The sequence below is a fragment of the Barbus barbus genome (assembly GCF_936440315.1).
Source record: "Barbus barbus genome assembly, chromosome: 10".
In the NCBI taxonomy this organism is placed as follows: Eukaryota; Metazoa; Chordata; class Actinopteri; order Cypriniformes; family Cyprinidae; genus Barbus; species Barbus barbus.
The window spans coordinates 3447187-3471480 of record NC_136738.1 but is presented as its reverse complement, the minus strand read 5'-3'; the positions used below and the strand labels follow the sequence as shown (position 1 = coordinate 3471480).

Genomic DNA, 24294 nt, shown 5'->3' with positions numbered 1-24294 from the left:
AAACCTCAAGCTTCTTTATTGCCTTGTTCACTATAGTGTTCATATACATCACTAGCAATCATATAAATTATATATATATATATATATATATATATATATATAATGTATTAAAGTGTTTAGTATATGATCCACATAGATCTGAGAATTTGCTGTGTGTTTCCCAATATGAATATGATCACTATGTCTAGTGTGCTCAAAGTTCGCAAAAGTTTGTACATATGGAGAACAAGTCATTCTGTTTAATAACGAGCATTTGCATGCTGCTGTACACTAAAAAAAAAAAAAAAAAAAAAAGTTGAGTCAATTTAAAATTTTAAGGCAACCAGCTTCAGCAGATTTTTGAGTTCTCTCAATTTATTTTTGAAGGAGATTCTCAACTTTTTTTGTATAAACTTCAAATTTGAAGGCAACCAGCTTCAGCAGATTTTTGAGTTTTCTCAACTTGTTTTAAGTTGGCTCAACTTTTCTTTTTTTTTTTTTTTTTACAGTGTAGTTATAAAAATACACGGTTTTAAACATATTTTAATATTTATTATAGCGTCATGTTTAGGATTCATCTCCAATCCAAGGCCCAGAGGATATGAGTCCTTTAATATGATCGGAAAACCGAAAATTAAGATAGATCTTTCGTATTTTTTGTTCATGGATAAAAACAAATTAGCTTATGCATTTTATTATGATTATTAATAATAATAATAATGGCCTAATTAGGCCTATATTATTATTATTAATAATAATACAAATTAAACCGTTTGTCATTTATTTCTTTTAACTAGCCTATCAAAAATATTTCGATTTGGTGTTAAATCTCAAAATAAAGTGATTAAAAATAAAGAAATAATAACTGCTTTGATCTGATCTGATCTTAAACTAGACAGATTGGAGATTAATACTAATAAACATACCGCTACAATAAAGACCATTACATTAAAATACATTTAAAACAGTGCATTTCTATGATGCAGTAACTTCAGCAGCGGGTAAACGCTCGTTTGTGTCAGGACTGTGGTGACAGCAGCTCACATAATGTAACAATGGCCTAAATCAAAGGGTTCAATCTTTTTTTTTTTTTTCAGCCAACACCCATTGGCCTAGATTATTTACTTGAAGGACCCCCTGAGACTTTAAGTAAATATTAAATTTAAAATATGCTGGAATTAAAAAATTACTCACACACTGAAATCATTTCACCAAGTTTTATGTCGAAAACCAATGGATTTTAAATAAATAGAAAATATTGGTTCATCTGGTCTTGCTCAAAGTTGCAGGTAAACACAATGTGCTTAAGTAAACAAACAATTTTAATCTTTCATGTCTTAAACCTGTTAACCTTCACTGCCATTTGTGGCCTCGCAGGTGAAAATAACCTACCTAAATTAAAATGGTAACAGTTTGTGACAAAGTGTGCTTACACAAACAAATTAGGTATCTTTAGAAAGAAGAGACTCAGGGCTTTACTATCTATCATCCAGAGTTGATAATGCTCAAAAAGATAAAAAGTTATAGGCACTGACGTGCCTTGAAAAATATTTTTCCACACTGAATGTTTTTTTTTATTTCATATACAAATACATGAAATAAGTCCTGGAGCAATCCAGAAAAGTAATGGATCGAAAGCCATGTGTCTCATCAGTTCATATTTCAAATTTGAAGAAGATACCATGAAAAATGAGATTCCTGCAATATTTTTTCTGAAACTATTTATAGTCCCCCCCACCCCCCTGTTTGAGGAAAAATAACCACCAAATGGATTGCAGAATTATACAAACTATTTTAGTCATTATACATGTTCCTGCATAGTTTTTCAACTATAAAACAATAGACAGATTTATTTGAGCACTAAAAAATACAAAAATAATTATTTGAGTAATAAAAAAGGAAAAAAAATAGAAAAAAAAAATGCTTTGTATATAGTATGTATACTGAAGTATTCTTCGTTATTCGTTATTACAATGATAAATATCACTGCCAGACGTGAAGTGATATTGCCAGACATGGTCATAGAGTCAGTAAACACACGCTGATGTGCTTCCATTCAGATTATAATCAAACAGATGGGCCATATAATCAATAATAGCTGATCAATGAATCACAATGATAGCCGTCATAGAGTCGCTAATAAACACGCTGATGTGCGTCCATACAGATTATAATCATGCAGACACGGCCACATTCCCCACACAATACACACACACACATAAAAAATGTAGAAGAAAAAAAAAAAAACAGTTTTTTATGGATAAAGCAGATCGCTAAGTTATGCCCCGCTCAGATGACAGCGTGCGTCACAGAAGCGTCACTGCCGGCAGGAGGGAGCGCCAAATTCAAATAATCTATATTCCGCTTTTCTGAGACTTTTTTTTCCGTAGACGGTCTCATTATATTTGTAAGACCGTATTCTACAACATCGTTTTGTTTTTTTACCACCAAGACGCTGTTTTTGAGCGTAATTTATTCCATAACGGACGCGAACAATAACTCTCTGAAGAAATGAAACGTAAACAAAGGAATATTCATCCTTATTACAACGTTATTGTTTCGCTGGACTAAAAGTGCTCGCTGGGATGTTTTTCTGTGGACCCTTACCTCTCTAACTAAACTGGGATTTCAGCAGTGGACGCGTTTGTGGCTCGTTATTACAATGATAAAGGTACGTACGGCTTTTTTACTCTGCGTGTTTGGATGTGTACTGCTTACACAAATGTAGCAAATTTGTGCCACTCATTCCTTATAAGCTTTCCATCGAAAAACAGCGATCTGTCGTCGATGCTTGAGGCTTAGACCCTCAGAATGATATAAAGTTTGTCAAGATTAACTTTGTCCCGTTTCATTTATTCTATTAGAAAACAATGACACATGCAAACAAAGATCGTTCAGTGCGAGGTCGCTCTGGTGCAGGCTAACAGGTTTGTGCTGCAAAACAAACTCAGTGTTGCCATTACCTGGAGAACTTACAAATGTTTTGTGTCATGAATCTGTTGTTTGTTCCTTCATATTCTGCGTATTTGAACACTTTACATCTTACAGACATACCGTCACTGTTTTAATGTGCTCAAATATGGAGGATTTTTCTGAAGAACAGAACAAACACTCATGAAACTCGTCACAGAACAGAGTAGTTGTGGGTTTTCCAGATAACAGCAACAAGGTAGTCACTTACTGAGTTTACATACATTTTCAGCAGTACAGTGAATGTTCAAGACATGAAAGATTATAATTGTTTGCGTTTTATGCTTAAGTTAACCTTCAACCCCATTTAGGGCCTCGCAGGTGAAAATAACCTACCTGAATTAAAATGGTAACAGTTTGTGACAAAGTGTGCTTACACAAACAAATTAGGTATCTTTGGAAAGAAGAGACTCTGGGCTTTACTATCTATCATCCAGAGTTGATAATGCTCAAAAAGATAAAAAGTTATAGACACTGACGTGCCTTGAAAAATATTTTTCCACACTGAATGTTTTTTTATTTCATATACAAATACATGAAATAAGTCCTGGAGCAATCCAGAAAAGTAATGGATCGAAAGCCATGTGTCTCATCAGTTCATATTTCAAATTTGAAGAAGATACCATGAAAAATGAGATTCCTGCAATATTTTTTCTGAAACTATTTATAGTGCCCCCCACCCCCCTGTTTGAGGAAAAATAACCACCAAATGGATTACAGAATTATACAAGCTATTTTAGTCATTATACATGTTCCTGCATAGTTTTTCAATTATAAAATAATAGACAGATTTATTTGAGCACTAAAAAATACAAAAATAATTATTTGAGTAATAAAAAAGGAAAAAAAATTGAAAAAAAATGCTTTGTATATAGTATGTATACTGAAGTATTCTTCGTTATTCGTTATTACAATGATAAATATCACTGCCAGACGTGAAGTGATATTGCCAGACATGGTCATAGAGTCAGTAAACACACGCTGATGTGCTTCCATTCAGATTATAATCAAACAGATGGGCCATATAATCAATAATAGCTGATCAATGAATCACAATGATAGCCGTCATAGAGTCGCTAATAAACACGCTGATGTGCGTCCATACATATTATAATCATGCAGACACGGCCACATTCCCCACACAATACACACACACACATATAAAAAATGTAGAAGAAAAAAAAAACAGTTTTTTATGGATAAAGCAGATCGCTAAGTTATGCCCCGCTCAGATGACAGCGTGCGTCACAGAAGCGTCACTGCCGGCAGGAGGGAGCGCCAAATTCAAATAATCTATATTCCGCTTTTCTGAGACTTTTTTTTCCGTAGACGGTCTCATTATGTTTGTAAGACCGTATTCTACAACATCGTTTTGTTTTTTTTACCACCAAGACGCTGTTTTTGAGCGTAATTTATTCCATAACGGACGCGAACAATAACTCTCTGAAGAAATGAAACGTAAACAAAGGAATATTCATCCTTATTACAACGTTATTGTTTCGCTGGACTAAAAGTGCTCGCTGTGATGTTTTTCTGTGGACCCTTACCTCTCTAACTAAACTGGGATTTCAGCAGTGGACGCGTTTGTGGCTCGTTATTACAATGATAAAGGTACGTACGGCTTTTTTACTCTGCGTGTTTGGATGTGTACTGCTTACACAAATGTAGCAAATTTGTGCCACTCATTCCTTATAAGCTTTCCATCGAAAAACAGCGATCTGTCGTCGATGCTTGAGGCTTAGACCCTCAGAATTATATATAGTTTGTCAAGATTAACTTTGTCCCGTTTCATTTATTCTATTAGAAAACAATGACACATGCAAACAAAGAGCGTTCAGTGCGAGGTCGCTCTGGTGAAGGCTAACAGGTTCACATTGTGTCTGGCTATACCCGTGACTTTGAAGACCATGATGTTTTGTGAACAGTAAATGCATAAAACCAACAAAATATTTTAAAGCGCTATTTATTGCTGTGATGCAAAGTTGAATTTTCAGCTTCATTACTACAGTCTTCAGTGTCACATGATCTGTCAGAAATAATTCTATGCTGTCGGTTATTATTGGTATCAGCATAAATATTAAGTAGCACTTAAAAAAAACAATTCTTGAGGATGCAAATCAGCAAAATTAGAATGACTTTTGATGGATCACGTGACACTAAAGACTGGAATAATGAAGCTGAAAATAAATTGTAATGCTATTTCACAGTATTAATGTTTTACAGTATTTTTGATGAAATAAATGCAGCCTTGGAGGACATAGAGACATCATTAAAAATGAATAAAATCCATATTGTTTTAAATATTTGTACTGTACGTCTAAAAAATTATTATAAGCTACATAACGTGTATTATAAAAAAAAAAAAAAATATATATATATATATATATAGCTGTGTAACCTGTGTATATTTACCTCATCAATTTATAGTTGGCGATTTGCCATCAAGGTGCCACATGGTGTTTGGTCCAGCGACACTGTACAGTCTTCTGTGGTCTTTGGGATATTGCTCTAGAGTCAATTCAAACTAAATTCCTCTGCACTGTTTCTCTGGACCCAAACACCATCAGCCAGTAACTGTGCCCTCACAGCCTCATATTCAAGCTGGTCATTCCCCAGCCATGAAGTCAGCAACCATTTCATTGAGCGCAGCATCTCTTATGTCACAATATGACACAGAACCACTCAAATTGAACTCCCTGGAGCAAACATGACTGATCATTTTCAATATATAGTTCATATTAATTCAGAAACCATTATATACTACCACTCAAATGGATTAATGATACTGAAAATTAAACTTTGAAATTATAAATTATATTTAATATATTCCAGGGATAGGCAACGTTGGTCGTGGAGTGCTGATGTCCTGCAAAGTTCAGCTCCAACGCTAATCAAACACACCTGAACAAGCTAATCAAGGACTTCACGATCACTAACGCATGCGTCCCAATATGCATACTATCTCCCCTAAATAGTATTTAAAATTACTACTATCACATAGAATTAAGGATGGATAGTATGCACATTGGGACGCAGGCAGGTGAGGGGTTTTCAGGGCTGGATCTACTCCAGGACTGATGTTGCCTATCCCTGATATATTCAAATAGAAGTGTTATTTCAAGTTGTAATACTTCAGAATATTACTGTTTTTACAGCATCAAATAGATGTAGCCTTGGTGAGAAGAAAAAAACTTCACTAAAACTATATTTTTTTAAAAAGTACAGTTCACCCAAAAAAAAAAATTCCATTATTATTTACTAACCCCCCCAGGTCATCCATAATGTATAACAGTGGTTCCCAAACATATACACAGAGCCCTCACCCTTTACAGGTTTTGGCGTCACTTTAACGGGCTGAATCAGAAACAGACATGCAAGATGTGCCGTGTCGGTTTGGTGGGGTGGGATCCAGAAACGCGGTTCAGCGCCACTGAAGTAAATGTCCTTTTTAGCAGAACAGAAGATATGATTTCAGAAGAAAACATTTTTCTCCATTTAATGCAAGTGAACAGGACTTTGAGCATTTTTGATTTTCCAAAAGTCCTTGTTTAAGTTAAGCATCTTGCATCTTATTTTCAGGAAAAATTATCTATATATATGCACACTTTTTATATATAATTGTCACCACATCACGTGTGACATCACAGTTGTGAATTGTGAAGTAAACCATCTTGTGAATGGACATCACAGAGCTTTTTGTTTTTAAATAATCTTACTTGTGCTTAAAATATGGATTTTGGAATGTCAAACATTCAATATGGAGCTCTGTTCACTTGCATTAATAAAATCCTGGAATGTTTACCTCAAAAACAAAGGTTCTCAACTCTGGCCCTTGAGTGCCACACATTTTTCCCTAAAACCCTGATCAAACTCACCTGCTTGTAACTTCCTAGTGACCTTAAAAGACATCGATTAGCTTGTTCAGGTGTGTCTAATTAGGTAATTGTAGAGTAATTGATCAGCTGCTGGTACAGTAATCAGTCCTCTTTACAATATTTCCAGTCTAAAACTAAAAGACGACGTTAAAAATAAGCTATGGAGGTGCCAAAATATTAATGTCATTTTATACTAGATCCTTTTAAAAATACAAAACATAAATACACCGTTTTAAGATTCAAAATATGTTATTTGATGTTACAAAACGCTTATGTAGCACCCCTAATCAAACCGATCATATGGAGAATATTCGACTATTAAGATTGAGATCACAAAAACCTGCAAGTGTGCAAGCATCTGGAGGTGAGATGGTCCCATATGCTATCACAATGAGATGGACATTTCTTTTGTATTGTGCAGTCATTATGCAATATTCATATTGATTTTGAAATTACAAGACTAGATGTGTAGACGATTTTTGTGAATAATTGATTGCATGCTTTTTTATGTAGAGGTATTTCAAAGAGCACATACTTTGACCCTTTGGTTAGAGGAGAGGTAGCATTTCTGGCAAGTATCGTGCAATGCTTGCATAACTTTGAAACTTGGAAAAATTGGTGTATGAAATACTGGGGAACAAAAAGAAGGGGAAAGACAGGTCTACAAATGAGAAATTTCACGCAGTGAGCATGAAAAAACCTGGAAATATTAGGGAAGTTTAAATGTGTCATTTGAAGAGTAGCAATGTATTTATTTACTGTTGTTGCAATCATGAGCCATTACAGCATAATTAGAAAACCTGATTGTGTCTCTGAATTGTTTTAGATTCCTGTATTCTGTTGAGCGACTAAATCGATCTTGGGACAGTTTCCTGGAGAATTTCATGGCAAAGATGGACTTGGGGACGCCCCGGACCCCGATGCGCCTGGCTTGCATCTGGTCCAGAAAGAGGGTGCCGTGTCAGCCATGATCCGGTCAATGAGAATCCTGGAGAGGTCTATATGATTATATGCTATGAAATATAAGTTAGTGGAATCATCTTGCATTTCATGAATTTTATCATGTGTTGTTCTTGTTTCTCTAAGGTGTCTTTAGTGGCCACGGCTCCGCTGACAAATGTGGCTTCAAATGACAAATGTGGCAATCTCCTGTGATTCTTATGCCATGGCAGCAGCCATAGACGACACATATGAAACTCACAGCACAATCGGGCAAATAGCCAGCATATAACAATGTTTAAACGTTAAACCTAGATAAATGTGCGCTGTATCCAATAGTTTGCGCGGAGAGTGGAAGCTAAAGCACGCTTTGCAAGACATGGAACGCCAGCGCAATCACTTGCAATTTTTTCAGTCGATACGCTGTCATTTTTGCTCATAAAGGTAAGAGTAATACATAATTTGGAACTGTAAGGGTCTACTTTTATTTGTGTGCAACAAATGTGCTTTTATAAAATAAAGAAAACAAACATGATGCACTTTCTGCCGTCTCATCTTGAACAGGAGTGCTTCACAAAAATGAAGCCGAAACTCAGCGAATACATGCCTCACAGACATGCACAATATATCTAAAGCTTTAAATTACTACTTAATCAGAATCAGCTTTATTGCCAGGTATGTTTACACATACAAGGAATTTGTTTTCGTGACAGAGGCTTCCATAGTGCAACAGGACGACAGTAACAGAACAAAAAACACAGATAAAAGAATAAAAAATAGAACAAGTAAATAGGGAGTAACACTATACAAATTGACAGTTGTATGTACAGGTGTAATACAATAGACAGTTTTGTATGTACAGGTATATTATGTGCAAATTCGAAACGTAAACTAAGTATGTGTGTTAGATAAGTGAGTAAGTGTATAATAGTGTTGTGTGTTCCACAATTATTGTCAAGTGTTCATAACATGGATTGCCTGGGGGAAGAAACTGTTCCTGTGCCTGGCCGTTCTGGTGCTCAGAGCTCTGTAGCGTCGACCAGACGGCAACAGTTCAAAGAGGGAGTGTGCTGGATGTGAGGGGTTCAAAGTGATCTTGCTAGCCCTTTTGCTCACTCTGGATGAGTACAGTTCCTGGAGAGTAGGGAGGGTTGTACCAATAGCTGGGTTTCCATCACCCTGTTTCAATGCGCATTTTGAAGTATCGCATGAGAAACGAGTGATGGAAACGCCAAATTTTTAATAAAAATCCCTTAATTCGCAAAAAATTACGAGTTTTTACGCTCGCTTGAGGTGGTTTTTGACTTATGCGAAAAAGGGTCAATGTGAATAATGGGAGATGGAAACGCATTTTGCGAATAAATTCCTCGAAGCGCATCAAAAAAGTCATGTGACTTTGCGCTATGAGACGGAATAACTTGACTAGCAGCGGACTGATCTCGTTCACAGCATCTAAAATGTTATGGTCGTTCTGAAATGCCTGAACAAAGTCTGTCATCAAAGTATTTCTGTATAATTGTCTTACACAACTGCGTTCCCAAACAGCAGCATTCACCTACGAAAGCAATGACAGCATTTATTGCTTTTCATCTGCTCGCTCTGAGGCGCAAGTCATTTTTCATATATGAAAATTATTATATTAAGTAGCTTATCCTAGTTTTCTATAGGCTATTTAGTGACAGTTTACCAGGAAGTGATTTTGTTCTCTTTGACTAGTTGGATGGAAACGGTGCATGTTCGCAAATGTTTTATGCAATATTCCAATTTTGCGCATAAGTTAAATTTGCAACTTTGGATGGAAACCCGGCTAATGATTCGCTCAGCAGTCCAGACTACCCTCTGTAGTCTTCTGAGGTCAGATTTGGTAGCTGAGCTGAACCAGACAGTTATTGAAGTGCAGAGGACAGATTCAATGATGGCAGAGTAGAACTGTCTGTAAGCAGACTCGTCACCTCCTGAATGAGGCCGATCAGTGTGGCGTCATCTGCAAACTTCAGGAGCTTGACAGAGGGGTCTTTAGATGTGCAGTCGTTGGTGTACAGGGAGAAGAGCAGTGGGGAGAGAACACAGCCCTGAGGAGCACCAGAGCTAATCGTACGGGTGCTGGATGTGTATTTTCCCAGCCTCACTAGCTGCTACCTGTCTGTCAGGAAGCTGGTGATCCACTGACAGATGGAGGTGGGCACGGAGAGCTGAGTTAGTTTGGGCAGGAGGAGGTTTGGAATGATAGTGTTAAAAGCTGGGCTGATGTCCACAAACAGGATCCTCACATAGGTTCCTGGTCTGTCTAGATGTTGCAGAACATAATGCAATCCCATGTTGACTGCATCGTCCACAGACCTGTTCGCTCTGTAGCAAAACTGAAGAGGATCTAGTAAGGGTCCAGTAATGTCCTTCAGGTGGGCCAGCACCAGTTTTTCAAATGACTTCATGACCACAGATGTTAGAGCCACAGGCCTGTAGTCATTTAGTCCTGTAATTTTGGATTTCTTCGGGATGGGGATGATGGTGGAGCGTTTGAAGCATGAAGGGAATTCACACAACTCTAGTGACCTGTTGAAGATCTGTGTGAAGATGGGGGCCAGCTGGCCAGCACAGGATTTCAGACCTAGTGCACATCAACTTCGCTGATCTGAAGTGCAGGTGTGGGAACGAGGGGGGTTGCAGGAGGTGTTATTGGTTGTGTGGAGAAGTGTTCAGAGTGGGTGTGGGGTGTTTTTTCAAACCTGCAGTAGAACTCATTCAGATCGTCTACCAGTTGTTGATTCTCCACAGTGCTTGTAGTTGGTGATCCCTTTCAGACCTTTCCACACTGATACGGAGTCGCTGGAAGTTAACTGAATCCTGAGCTTTTCAGAATAATTCCTCTTTGCCACTCTGATCTCCTTTTCCAGTGTGTATTTGGCCTGTATTTTACTATCGAATTGAACTACAAAGTTTTAACAAACAAATTAAACAATGTGATGCATACTTGTAAGACACAAAAAACAAAAGGTATAGTCACATATCTGGCACTCAAAAAAAATCACGGCATTGTGCTTTCATTTTATTTACTTGAAGTTATTCAAATCGCTTAGAACCGGTTCATTGTGAAAGCAATTAAATTGATTAATTGTTGTTATTAACTATAATACATATACCTGTGGAAGAAGTAAGATTCAGTTAGGCTAGTTAGAATGCATGAGATTAAAACAAACTGGATTCATCAGAAATATATAAAACTGGTTATTGTGCATTTAAAATTTTATTAGTACTGACAAATATGTACCATAAATACCTTTACTAGTTTGTTAAATCCTAAATTTAGGCCTATTCTTTTTTTGAAGGCTGTAGGAAAATATTGTTTAGGCCCTAAAATAGCATAATTCATGCATACAACACTCTTTATTAACATCACATCACAACATACCTCCTCAAAACAAAGCTGCATGATTAAACATGTAAGATTAATTAGTTCAATAAATGAGCAATGAGGGAACAGAGCAGAAACATAAAATGATGAATTATGTCAAGACTGGTTTATTTTGGAACAGTTTATTCAAATCAATGTCAGAGCTGGAGAAAAACAGATGAAGGCACATGAAAGTCTAGAATGCACCACACAAGAGGAGCACGTTTCATGTCTGATTCATCTCAATGCAAGACTGAAGGGTGGATTTCGAGATGGACATGCGCTGATGGGAAACCGGCCCATGAGAGTTTAATGAGAGGGTAACGGATAACAATCCATCTCTCAGTGCTAAAACAGATGTGGAAACAGATCATTGAGCACAAATCTGACTAAAAAGGCAGCAATATGGCAAAACACTATGAAAACCACTCCACTGTGGTTTCACTAGTCCATTCTCCAGAAGTCACGTCACATGAGGATGTAAAGGAGAATGATGATACAGTGCTCTACACTCAGACCGAGGATTTATCTCCATCTCTCCTCTCAGGAGAGATCATACACAAACTGTAAACAAATGTTTATGACAGTACATTGGCTTTCTATTACAAAACACAAACTGCCATTCACATCCGGCTCCAAGTAGTCACTAAAATAAGGGTAAACAGTATGTATGCATCTAAAAAGGATATGTTCTGAAACTTGAAGCATCAAGGATTATACAATGACAGACTGAACTAAAACTTTCATCTTATTAAAGATATATACAATCACATGAGTTGAGAGCACTTCGGAAATCTGTACAGCAGTTACGTCACCATCAAGTCCCTACGCCAGGAGCTACAAGCAAAATAAATAGGAACCGTAGCTTTACAATATAATAAATGTACAGTGTAATAAATCCAGGTGTCAAAACCAGCACACTTAACACTTCTGAAAATAGCTGGAAATGTAGCTGTTCCATTCAATTTCCATTATAAATCTATGGTTCTGGTAATATTTTGCTCCTGACTACGTCCACATAGAATCTGCACCAGCAGCACTCTATAGAAGCATTTGAACTGCAGTCATTCGTTACATTCTATGCGTTTTTACATATTGTGGCTTATTTGATTGTTACAGAATTCCTAAGTAGACAAGGTGATGAAAAATATATTTCTGTACTTTTAAGTTTGCTTGCAAAATGTTTGCATTAGTTTGCATTGGCTCGCAAAATGTTGCGTTTTCTCAGCTCTTTCCTCCGCCTCATATTTTCAATCACAAAATTATTGGGAGCAATTGCAAAAGTATTGCATTGCCTCAAGAAACATTGCATCACGCAAAACGTCTACGTTTACACACAAAAGTACTACACTCCCCCAAGAAACTTTGCAATGCTCTCACAACAATTCTATGTTCCCCCAATAAAATGTGCGTTAATCCGCAAAAAGTGCTGCGTTTCCCCTATAAACTTTGCATTCGCTTGCAAAACATTTTCATTATCTAGCGAAACCTTTGCGTTCTCTCGCAAAGTACTGTAATATAGTTCTTGGTCATACCTCATATTTCCATCACAAAAATATTGCGAGCAAACACAAAGTTTGTTTGTGTTTAACGTCACACTAGCTTCTGTAGCTATTTTCATGGCGAGAAGAATGTATGGCTGAATTATTTCAGGTTTTTACTATTTATTTTTGCTAAAAACTCACTGTATTTGGCTTAAAGTGCCCCTATTATGAATTTTTGAAAGTTACCTTTATTCATGCAGTGTATAACAGTTCTAAGTGAATGAAAAAAGTTTTAAATCTAAAAGTGCACCGTGTATAAAGTTATTGTCTCTCAAAAGAAAGAGTCGACTCTGAATCATTGAAACGAGTCGTTTTTAAAACGAATCCCAAGCTGTTTTATGTTGATGTCAACATGAGACATTAGTATATTGCCCGCCCACTTGTTGGTCTTTTCGCGTTGGTCTGAATGAAAATGCAAATTCATTCTTTGCCGCTAGGTGCCGTTTTTAAAGCGGAAAAAAAGCGGTATCCCCGGTAACGCTGTACACAAAGCAGCACTGCGCTCACAAACACTGCTTTATCAGGCATGATGACATGAAAATGAGACCAATTGGACCAATCACCGCAGATTAGCATCACGCAAAGGAGGGGTTTGGAAACATCGTTAAACGAATCGTTTGGGCAAATAAGGTAAAAAATAAAATGCATATTATAAGACCATGAAAGTGTTTTCTGATCTTGCATGCATGTCAACCTGTTGTTGGGGACTCCCAAAACCAAAATATGAACCTTTCATTATCCATAACAGGGGCACTTTAATGCAAAGTTTGTCAGGCAACGCAAAACATTTCTGAAAGAACACAAAGTTTCTTGGTGGAATACTAATACATTGAGAGAAGCAAGATCTTTGAAATATAATTTTTCAGTGCTTTTCAAAAATCAACATTTAATTTCCCCACCACCATGTCTCTTTAGGGACTTTGTAGATTGTGCTTTCAGCTACCATTAAAATGTAGTACCCTCAGCTTCGTTAATCATTTCACCACATTTAAATTCATTCTGTGCAGAAAACAAATCTGCAGATTCCATCTGGACTTAATCATGACTCACTGAACATTCAGATACTTGTGATACAGCATAGAAAGGAGAACATTTTCTGACTGACATGATGAAAGCGGATTATTTGAGATGGAAAATGCTCCATGAACAAATGAAGACATGACAGACTAGGGAACATGAAAATGGACATGCCATGCTCTACACTTGAACGTCTCACTTAAATCAAGCAACTAACAAACTGTCCTATTGATGATTTAAGCGTTTTGACACAGGTCGCAAGGCAGTCCTTTACCAGGCCCCCTACTGGGACGCTGGACGTTAAGGCACAGAAGTGGGCGGCCCTGCACCCTTCTCAACTACACTAAGATACAAACATCAACCATCACTCGACTTGAAGCCACAATAAACTCTCTGCCACATCATACATTTCCAAAGAATATAAAATAAAAGCATTTACCTTTTGTACAAATTAAAGATTTATTTCAAATAAATTAATTCACCTTCATAGATCGTCATAATAATAATAACATCAGCAATTAAAAACCTTCAGATTGAAAGCCACGATTGATTCGTTGACATTAAACCAACACAGAGGAAGAAAAGCCAGTTCTGTTGACCAGGTAGAGGCCCAAAGATATGCTGTTTGTTTTTTAGAAATGTGTTTTTAGATTTTGGCAAAGCAGTCAATAAAATAATAAACTGGTCTCGAAATGTTCTTAAAAGAGTTTCAAACATCAACGGCCTAAAACCTACCTGTTAAAAAACCAACAACTTCAAAACAAAAACTTCTGTCGTCCCACTTGTTCATCCCTCAGCCCAAAATCTGACCCAAGGTCAGTTACAGTCCAAGACGGCAGAGCGCTGAGGACATTCTTCATCAGTAGGGGACATATTCTCCAGCAATGGTGCACCCTTGAATCCTGAACTTCAAACCTTAATGACAGCGATGATTGCAATTCTTTACGACACAAATTTAGTGTCTGAAAACATCGTCATAAAAGTGTTTTTTTTCTTCTGTACAGTAGTAGTCACATTCACACAACAGAATTCAGGGAACGGTAAAAGATAAAACGAAGTCTGACGACAGAGGCAAAGGGAAGTAGAAGAGAAGAGAAACTGACAAAACTACCAGAGGCAAAAAACTACCAAATGACAAAAAAAGAGGAAAGTAAAATTTAAGAGGTGAAGAACAAAGCCAGGGTTCCATCACGTGAGGGTCGCTCTTGATCCGCTGTAGATGCGAGCAGCACGTCCCTGTTTTGGTGACCAGAGGGCCTCGTCCACTGGAGACATTCAGGTAGTTACCCAGGTATCCTCTTGATATGGATCTGACAAGAGACATTAAAGAACATCTGTCAAGAACCAGGCATACGAAGAACCTCATCTATGCACATCAACAGCAAAAAAACAATTCAACACGTCAAGTTTGAAGCAACAGTCAACTGTGTTCTGATTTTGGACGATTTCAGTGTCAAAACTAAACCAGGCATCCGTCAAAATGTCCTCATGTGCCAGACAGTGTTATGACTGTTACGGCTGGTTTTGACAAAAAAATGCAAAACAGCGAAGAGATATGATGTATGGCTTGTTGCTTCATCAAAACACTCCTAAATTAGTAATAACATTGTAATAACACAATACCACCCAAAACTCCCTATACTAAAGTGTTGCCGAAATTTCATATAACAGGAGTGGTATGTATAAAAAAAAAAATTGTTACTTGTGCTGGAAATTCAAAGGAAAAAATAGTTTATGTACTAAATAAATCACATGGTATTGACCATTTATGCATAACTCTTATTAAAGGTATTTCTTTTATCTAAGATTATGTTTCTTTCCTGTTGTATTTCCTGAAAGTGATGGAGACAAAGCAAAATATAAGATTATTAACAAATAAGTCTGGCATTAGTGCAAAAAGAGCTTCACATATGCAACTCCTGAATCTAAACTAATGAATAATATAATAAATGCAACTTACAACAGGAATATCACAGCGAAATCTCTACAAATACTATGATAGATACTGTCCAGCCCTAGACTGGCCTAAAACAAAGGCAGCATACAGACCTCGCTAATAATTGCCCACACGACAGAGTCCTTCTGGACCGTCAGACGAACAGCCACCACAGGGTTAAAGGCAGGGTCAACCGTCCCCTCTGCCACTCCTTTCTCAAACTGAGCTAAAGAGAGACACAAAGAAAAAAACATGTCTCTCTAAAAGGGGAGACCATAAGCGATTGTAACATTTTGTATTTCAGTTATTTGTATACTTCTTTCCAAAGGGACTTCTGAATAAATAAAAAAAATCATAAATTTATCATAAGAGAACAATATTCACAATAACCACAGTGGCATGTTTTGAAAGTAAGCTAGAGTGCATTACAGGAAAAATGCAGTGGAAAAAAAAAGAAAGATCGAGATGTTGATTGTGGTTTACATAACGGAAGATGTGTGTCTTTTACAGTTTTGCAAAGACTGTAGTGGTCTATACTCTGTGTGTACATATATATTTCTTTATAGCTTTGTGTGTTGAAAGTAGGGCTGGGCGATATTATATCTCATGTGATATGCATGAGCATCTCGTCAGTGAAAACAGGTGGTGGAGATTTACCGCTAATCAAGGAACCGGCTTTACTGACGAGATGCTCATACAAATCTTAATTTAAATTATGTTTGTTATAAAATCTATACGAGTTTAAATTCAAATTCAAAGGAGTCATTCGAAACACAGGGTCTAAAAAAAACCCAAACCAAAAAAACTCAAACTCGAATACTTTCTCAGGCAGAAAGAGAGATGTACTGAGCATATGCTGAATAAGTGCCATCATTGTTTTATAGAGTTACAGCACACTGGTTTCTCCTATTTGCAAGGAAGGCACAGCAATCATTTGCTTCAAGTGCTGATTTGAGCATGAATGTAACAACTCACCAAGTTTATAGAAGCGGTCCTCTGTTCGTTTGTATTTCTCTTTGGTCTTCAATTCAGTGTCCTGCAAGATATAACATCCTCGTTTAGAAGCACTTCAAGAGCCTGTTCAAAAGGGACTAGCACCATCCTAAAAATATTAGACACAACTGTGGAGGCAATGTTTGTGTACAATGATAAAATAATAAGTAAACCCAAGCTCACAAACTCAGATGCATTACCAGCCTAATTTATTCGAGGAACGTCTTCAAGAACAAACATCAAAGCCCATTCGAAGGCTTTTAAGCTCTGTATCACAGCAGGATGGCAGTACGCTGCCTCATTACCACGGTAGCTCAACCTGCGATTGACTAAAATTAGCCCTGGTGGCAGCGTACACAAGAGACCTACGCCAGATATTCCTGTCAACCTGCGCTCAGACTCTGACAAACCTGTCACCCCGGGGCTTGCTTGGACATTTAGAGGAAACCGTATAAGTCTAATTGAGAATGTGTGTTTTTTATTTACCGAAAAGGGCAGGATCTCGACAGTAGTGTTCTCGATTTTGTCTCCTGGGTGCTCCTGGTTTCCGCTGCGAAAGAGGAACCTGCCAATCAAAGGATGATTGTTAATGAATATGCATGTACTAACTCATGAATATTCCTGAACACGCATGTACAAACACTGCTAGGACATGGACAAGACTGAGTCTAACTATGATAGCGAAGCCAGAACACACAGATAAGGGGTCTCTAAATAGGCCCCTACTTGAGCTGCCAATTAAATCCAGTCACACGCAAGTAAATTGACACTTCATCTTGTTAGCACCGTTTCTACTCACACAAACACTTTGAACAGGTCAGGACTCTGTTAGACAAAGAAAATTAATGGGCAAACAGCATAACCGTATGTCCGCATCTATCCAATCCCTCATGGAAATACCCTTATTCACTAACAGGATCATCTGTAAGGATGGTTTGATGTACCATGACCAGTGTGAGAGAGATTTGAACCCTCAAAAGTAGAGTAAAAACGGGAATATTGTAAAATATTATTACAATTTTAAAATATCCAGTTTCAGATTTTAATATATTGTTAAATGTAATTTATTTCTGTGATGGCAAAGCTTAATTTTCAGTAGCCATTACTCCAGTCTTCAGTATGATATGATACGATACAATATGTGACCCTGGACCACAAAACCAGTCTGAAGTCGCTGGAGTATATCTATAGCAATAGCCAAAAACACATTGTATGGGTCAAAATGATCCATTTTTCTTTTATGGCAAAAATCATTAGGACATTAAGTAAAGATCATGTTCCATTAAGATATTTTGTAAATTTTCTACTGTAAATATATCAAAACTTCATTTTTGATTAGTAATATGCATTGCTAAGAACTTAATTTGAACAACTTTAAAGGCGCTTTTCTCAATATTTTGTAATAGTTGTATCTCGGCCAAATATTGTCCAATCCTAACAAACCATACATCAATGGAAAGCTTATTTATTCAGCTTTCAGACGATGTATAAATCTCAGTTTTGAAAAATTGACCCTTATGACTGGTTTTGTGGTCCAGGGTCACATATAACAGAAATCTGAAATTTGTCCTATACAGCAGGTTCACTCCCAGTTACAAGACTTCATCACATGACAAGACTTTTACAAATCACAAAAAGAAAAAACACTTTTCAAAGCTCCGGTAGATTGAATTTTTGTGTAACTTGTCACATGATCAAAGCTAATGTGCTGCTCAAAAAAAAAAAAAAAAAAAAAAAAAAATTAATTTCTTGTTATTATGAATGTTAAAGATAGTTGTGCTGCTTGTTATTTTTTGCAGAAACCATGATTTCTTTTGTACTGAAACTACAGACAGTTGACCATCATTTGTCTGTCATCATTTCCTCACCCTCATGTTGTTACTGTTTGAATTTCTTCTGTGGATCATACTGTAAAAGATATTTTGAAAAATGCTGGCAACAGAGTACCCAGTGGACTTGTAAAGATGGCTTCGTGAAATACAGAAATTGTCACTGTATGTACAAAACTAGGGGTGGAAACCCGCGCAAATATTAAGCTCTCTCTGAAGTATTGCATTTGAATGGACAAATTCACACAAAAAAATGTGTCAAAATGCCCGTCTTGGTAAGTGTCCTATATAGCTGACATAGCTGGCTGAACGTACAGCATCAGTGCACTGGATCTGTGCATTCTCTTAAAGTGACAGCACGTTCTTAATATTAATCAAACAGCAACAACAAAGAATTTTTACTTTAATAAAGATGAATCTTTAATTTAAACAGTCAAATATGCAATGCTGTTTTACATTTGACTACTTTATTCAATTTGTGTACCTAAAAACTAATGCTAGACCTACCTAAAAAAACCCTGAAAATCACTGTTTTATTTGTATCTTTAGTCTATTGTACTTATTTGTGCTGTTGCTTGTAGTTAGATAGATTCTTCTTATTTTCTTTATTTTTATTTAAAACTGACTCTAAAACCATGATACAAACTGAACCGTAAACAACCGTTCCACCCTTAGTTAAAACATTCTTCAAAATGTGTTATTTAGAAGAGCTTTGGAACGACATGAGTAAATGATAACAGCATGGTTATGAAAATTTGGTAACACTTTTAGTAAAGGGACCAGTTCTCACTATTAACTAGTTGCTTATTAGCATGCCTATTATTAACATATTGGCTGTTTATTAGTACTTCTAAAGCACATATTCTGCATGACAATATTCTGCAAACCTAATCCTACCCAATACCTAAACTTAACAACTACCTTATTAACTATTAATAAGCAGTAAATTAGTAGTTTATTGAGGCAAATGTGATAGTTAATGGTTTGTTAATAGTGAGAACTGGACCTTAAAATAAAGTGTGATGGAAAATTCTAACTATAATTTCTGACATATACAGATTAGTTGCTAAAAATACAGGTCATTCTGGCAGGGCAACCAAAAATCCAATGTACTGACCCAGATTGACCCAAAAAAAGGATCTTCTCCTAGAGTTGTGTATCTGCTCAACATAGAGCATTGTATTTCAATCACAATCAGGGAAAAAAAGGCCAATCTGAATGAAAATGCTCTATGTAAATAGTGCTGTCAAACGATTAATCGCATCCAAAATAAAAGTTTTAGTTTACATAATATATGTGTGTAATGTATATTTTTATTTATTTAAATTAAAACATCAACCTGATCACTTTATTTAATGTTCATGTAAAAATTACGTTTGGATTCATCAGTCGGAATGATATTTAAAAAAAAAAGGTCTATGTAAACGTGGCTAATGTGTTTTCTCCATTACATCTCTCTCTGTCTTCCTCTCCAGAGGTTTTTGGTTGCAGAGTCTTATTTTAGAAGCTTCTCATTAGCCACCTCTACTCCCCTGTGAGGACAGTGAGACATGGAGACGTGCCTCTGAAAGCTCTCTGAGTGAGTGCAAACATCACTTTTAGGAGAGGGTGAAGATTACAGAAAGAAATTATTTGGGTGGGTGTGTGTATGTGCATGTGAATAGTATATTAAATAAATAGACAAATGCAATACTGGTCCCTCAAATGTCCTCTCACACTGGCTCTAGGTCACCGGGCCATCATTACCATAGATCCCCGAGTGTGTGTGCATCTCTCTCAGTCATCCTGAGACAGACTGACCTTTCTATGTTGACAGGACGATCAAACTTGAACAGGACGTAGTCTCCAGCCATTGGAGTAATGGCCCAGAAGAAGTCTTCGCCCATGTAGGTCTTCTCAAGTGTATGACCTTGATACACTTTAAGAGAGGTGGACACCTCCGCCGGCGGGTTCACATGAATCTTATGCAGCAGAGGTTTCAGGAAGTCTTTATCCTAACACAGCGGAAAGCAAAGTTAACAGGAAGTGCAGCTGATGGCCGGACTAATTTATTAGTCAGTGCTTAATAGCAAAAACAGCAAGCAAAACTGGGTAAAAAGTCAGTTATTCAAGAAAGAAAAGACACTTTGGTACAAGAAAACAGGATACAGGGTAAGACAAGACGTTATAAGATAACAGGAAGCCACAGCAAGTTTGTGTGCAAGAGAATCAGAAACTTTAGAGTACTTTTAAGAGCAAGAGGATTGATTTGACATGAAGAGCCAGTAATAAAACAAGCGGTCAGCGATAAATACAGGTGTAATCGGGTTCCAATAAGTTTTAGACAACAACCACTAAAACTACATTTGTAGTGTAAACAATAATGTGTCCCGAATAACAAATAAAGGACTTGCTTGTTGAACATCCTTTATGCTAAAACAAGGGTTTTAAACTTTGCAGGTTAGGTCACCCAAGACGGATGTTTATAACAAGTGTAAACAACACTCATGAAATAAAAGTTACCGTGAGTTTCTGGATTTTCCCAGTAAGGGAGGAGTGCAGGCCTACGTGCTGAAACAAAGAGGGCCTAAAACGAATGCGCAGACTCGACTTCTGTCTCTCACAGTGTTTCTGGAGAGAAAAAGAATGAGGAAGCCAAATACATTAGACTGTGAGAATGAAGTAACACAAATAGAGTTAAAAATAAAGAAATATAGATAAGAGAGATAACGTGTCTGTCTGTAGGGAGAAAAAAAAGATCTGAAAAACAAGTTCCCGTTCTGCTACACTCAAGGTAGTGTGTGAAAGAGGCGTGAAAAGCCTCCCACTGCCTGACGCACCACAGCAGAGGAGAGTTCAAGGTCACAGAAACACACACACACACTAGAGCCCTGCACGGGCCTAAAATATAGGCCCTGTCCCAGCCCTGGCCCGGCCCGTGTCCGACAGCTTATCAGAATTACCGGCAAAGTAACGACCAAGCGGCCAGCGGCAGACAGTGAGTTGATCATAGCCTATGTTTGATATATTTAGCCTTCTCAAATCATCACGACTTGTCTAAAATTAAATCTATAGTTATAAAACAGCTCCACAATGTTAGTTTAACGGCTTAACCTAGGTTAATGTGCACTGATGCATATCCAGTTGTTTGTGCGGAGAGTGCAAGCTCGGAACTGTAAAGGGTCTACTTTTATTTGTGTGCACTCAAAATATCAACAAAGCATGCAATAAAGACATTAAATAAAGGGGAAATTTTTTTTTTCTTTTCGATTTTGAGCAGGAGCGCTTCTGAAACACTCTAAAGGCGGTGAGTCAGGATCATCATCAAATGCATGGATGATCCAAAATGCGGCTTTTCCCGAAGCATTGGGAACTTTTATTAGTAACCACGCTCCAAATTCTCCCTGATGCTCTGCATGGTCAACTGTCACATGTATGCTAATACATGCGAATATGTGTTGCTATTGCGTAGGCCATGTGTAATATTTATAATATAATCAGTATTATAAAAAAAAAAAAAATGGCCTGAGCCCGGCCCGAATGGACTCAGCGTTGGGTCCCGACGGGCTTGCAGACCTCTAACACACACACTTACAGTCAGAGAGCATTAACTTACGGCATCTTTCTCTGGGTTGCATACTTTGACCCAGAGTATGTGATCCAGCAGCCAATCAATGGGCTTCTCCTTATAAAACATGAAGATAAACTCCACAATGAGATTTAGATCTGGGGCTTGGAACATCTTACCTGAAAGTGAAAAAAAGAGCATAAATTAAAAAGACTACCATTCAAAAGTTTATGGGTGTATTGGTTAAATGTTTTTAAATAAGATTCTTATTCTCACCAAGGCTGCATTTATTTGATAAAAATATGGTAAAAATTGCAGTATGGTGAAATATTACTACAAATAAAAGTTTACTATTATAATATATTTTTAAAATGTAATTTATTACTGTGATGACAAAGCTGAATTTTCAGCAGCCATTACTCCAGTCATCAGTGTCAAATGACTTAATGCATCCTTGTTGAATAAAACATATATATATATATATATATATATATATATATATATATATATATATATATATATATATATATATATGTATATATATATATATAAATAAAACAAGAAAGTCTTAAAGGGATAGTTCACCCAAAAATGAAAATTCCATCATTAATTACTCACTCTCATGTAATTCCAAACCTGTAAGACCTTTGTTCAACTTTGGAACACAAATTAAGATGTTTTGATGAAATCTGAGAGCTTTCTGACTCTCCATAGACACAAAAGGAGAAATTTTTAATGCAGCTCAAATTATATAGACTACTTTTACGGTACTTTTTGGTGGCTTGATTGCTCTTGGATACTGTGACTCCATTGTACTGAAGAGAGGAGTGGAAACATTCTTCAAAATATATATTTTAGTATTCCATGGACGCACAAAAGTCATACGGTTTGGAACGACAGGAAGATGAGTAAATGATGACAATATCTCAAGTAATTGAAGCTAGACATGTATAAGAAAAAAGATATTTAGAAATACAGATATTAAATATACAGAAGTCACACCAATGAAGCCCAGCTGTGAAAACTCAAGGATCATCCAGTCCTCAGTGGCGAGTTGTAGGGCAAAGTTTTTCATGGTGGCAAAATAGTTGGGCTTGGCAACGATGTCGTCCTCTAACTGTTAAAACAACAGGAAACGGATATGAATCATACAGAACAGCTCATAAACCAGATATACTTTCACACATGCTGCACCTACTAAAAATACCACATCCAACAATCAACCTGGAAGGGGAGGGGACAAAAAAAAAAAAACAGACCTCTAGCCACCAATGTAAGCACAGACAGACACTAAAGCAAAGCTAAACCATGTTGTCCTATACTCTTGAGTAACTTGAGTTCCAAAAAAACATGAAAGCAATACCTTTCCCCTCTCCTAAGAGAGCACAGCGTGTATTGAGAGCACAAAGACATGGAGACACTAGAGAGATTTATTGGCACAGCAAAGAAAAAAATGAAAGTAAAAACAATGTATGACAACATTCAGTACAGTCCTACACACAGACAGAGAGAAGCACGAGAGAATGAGACATGAAAGTGGAATGACAAATTAATACAGGATGCTTGTCTTAGGAAACATGGAAATATTAGAAAAGTGCTAAATACACACAAAATAAACTATTGTTATTGTATTTTTTTTTTTTTTAAAGAAGTCTTATGCATTAATTTGATCAATACAGTAAAATAATATTTTTATCATTTAAAATAACTGTTTTATATTGCAATATATTTGAAAGTTCTTGTACTGGTGAAGCTGCCATTACTCCAGCCTTCAGTGTCACGTGATAAATGATCAATCTATCACTATCCCTCTATAAATCAATGTTAAAAAGCGTTTTTACTGCTTAATATTACTATGATAAAACTGTCCATTTCTTTTTCCAGGATACTTTGATGAACAGAAAGTTCAAAAAGAGCAGAAATCTTTTGTAACAATGTCTTTACTGTCACTTTTGATCATATTAGTACTTCAATAAATAAGAGTTTGAATTTTAAAAAGAAATAAAACACCAAACATCTGAAAGGTAGTGTGAATGTAATAAAATAAATCAATATAAAGCTTTTCATAAAGAGTATGATGATTTTCATCACAAGTATGATGTTACATGAGAGTCATTTGTGATACTGGATAAATATTTAACAATTTGAAACTAGTATAAATATAAAAACGCATTTATTAATTTATATTATTCACATAATGCTCAACAGATTTGATGAAAGGTAGGCATAATAGTGAGCACTAAACATACAGGATTACAGCTGATACCACTGCAA

General features: G+C 36.6%; 1 protein-coding gene across 1 annotated transcript in view; it reads right to left on the bottom strand.

The window, feature by feature from the left end:
* Positions 1 to 11260: 11260 nt before the first annotated feature.
* Positions 11261 to 24294, bottom strand: part of LOC306876408 (alpha-1,3-mannosyl-glycoprotein 4-beta-N-acetylglucosaminyltransferase A-like) — a 46238-nt gene continuing 33204 nt past the window's right edge. The window contains exons 9-16 of the mRNA XM_079427542.1: positions 23023 to 23137; positions 22069 to 22199; positions 20976 to 21083; positions 20274 to 20467; positions 17131 to 17209; positions 16627 to 16687; positions 15765 to 15877; positions 11261 to 15025 (exon numbers count right to left, since the gene is read on the bottom strand). Coding sequence (XP_079283668.1) covers positions 14999 to 15025; positions 15765 to 15877; positions 16627 to 16687; positions 17131 to 17209; positions 20274 to 20467; positions 20976 to 21083; positions 22069 to 22199; positions 23023 to 23137 — 828 coding nt within the window. The 3' untranslated portion in view covers positions 11261 to 14998. The remainder of the gene's footprint in view (positions 15026 to 15764; positions 15878 to 16626; positions 16688 to 17130; positions 17210 to 20273; positions 20468 to 20975; positions 21084 to 22068; positions 22200 to 23022; positions 23138 to 24294) is intronic.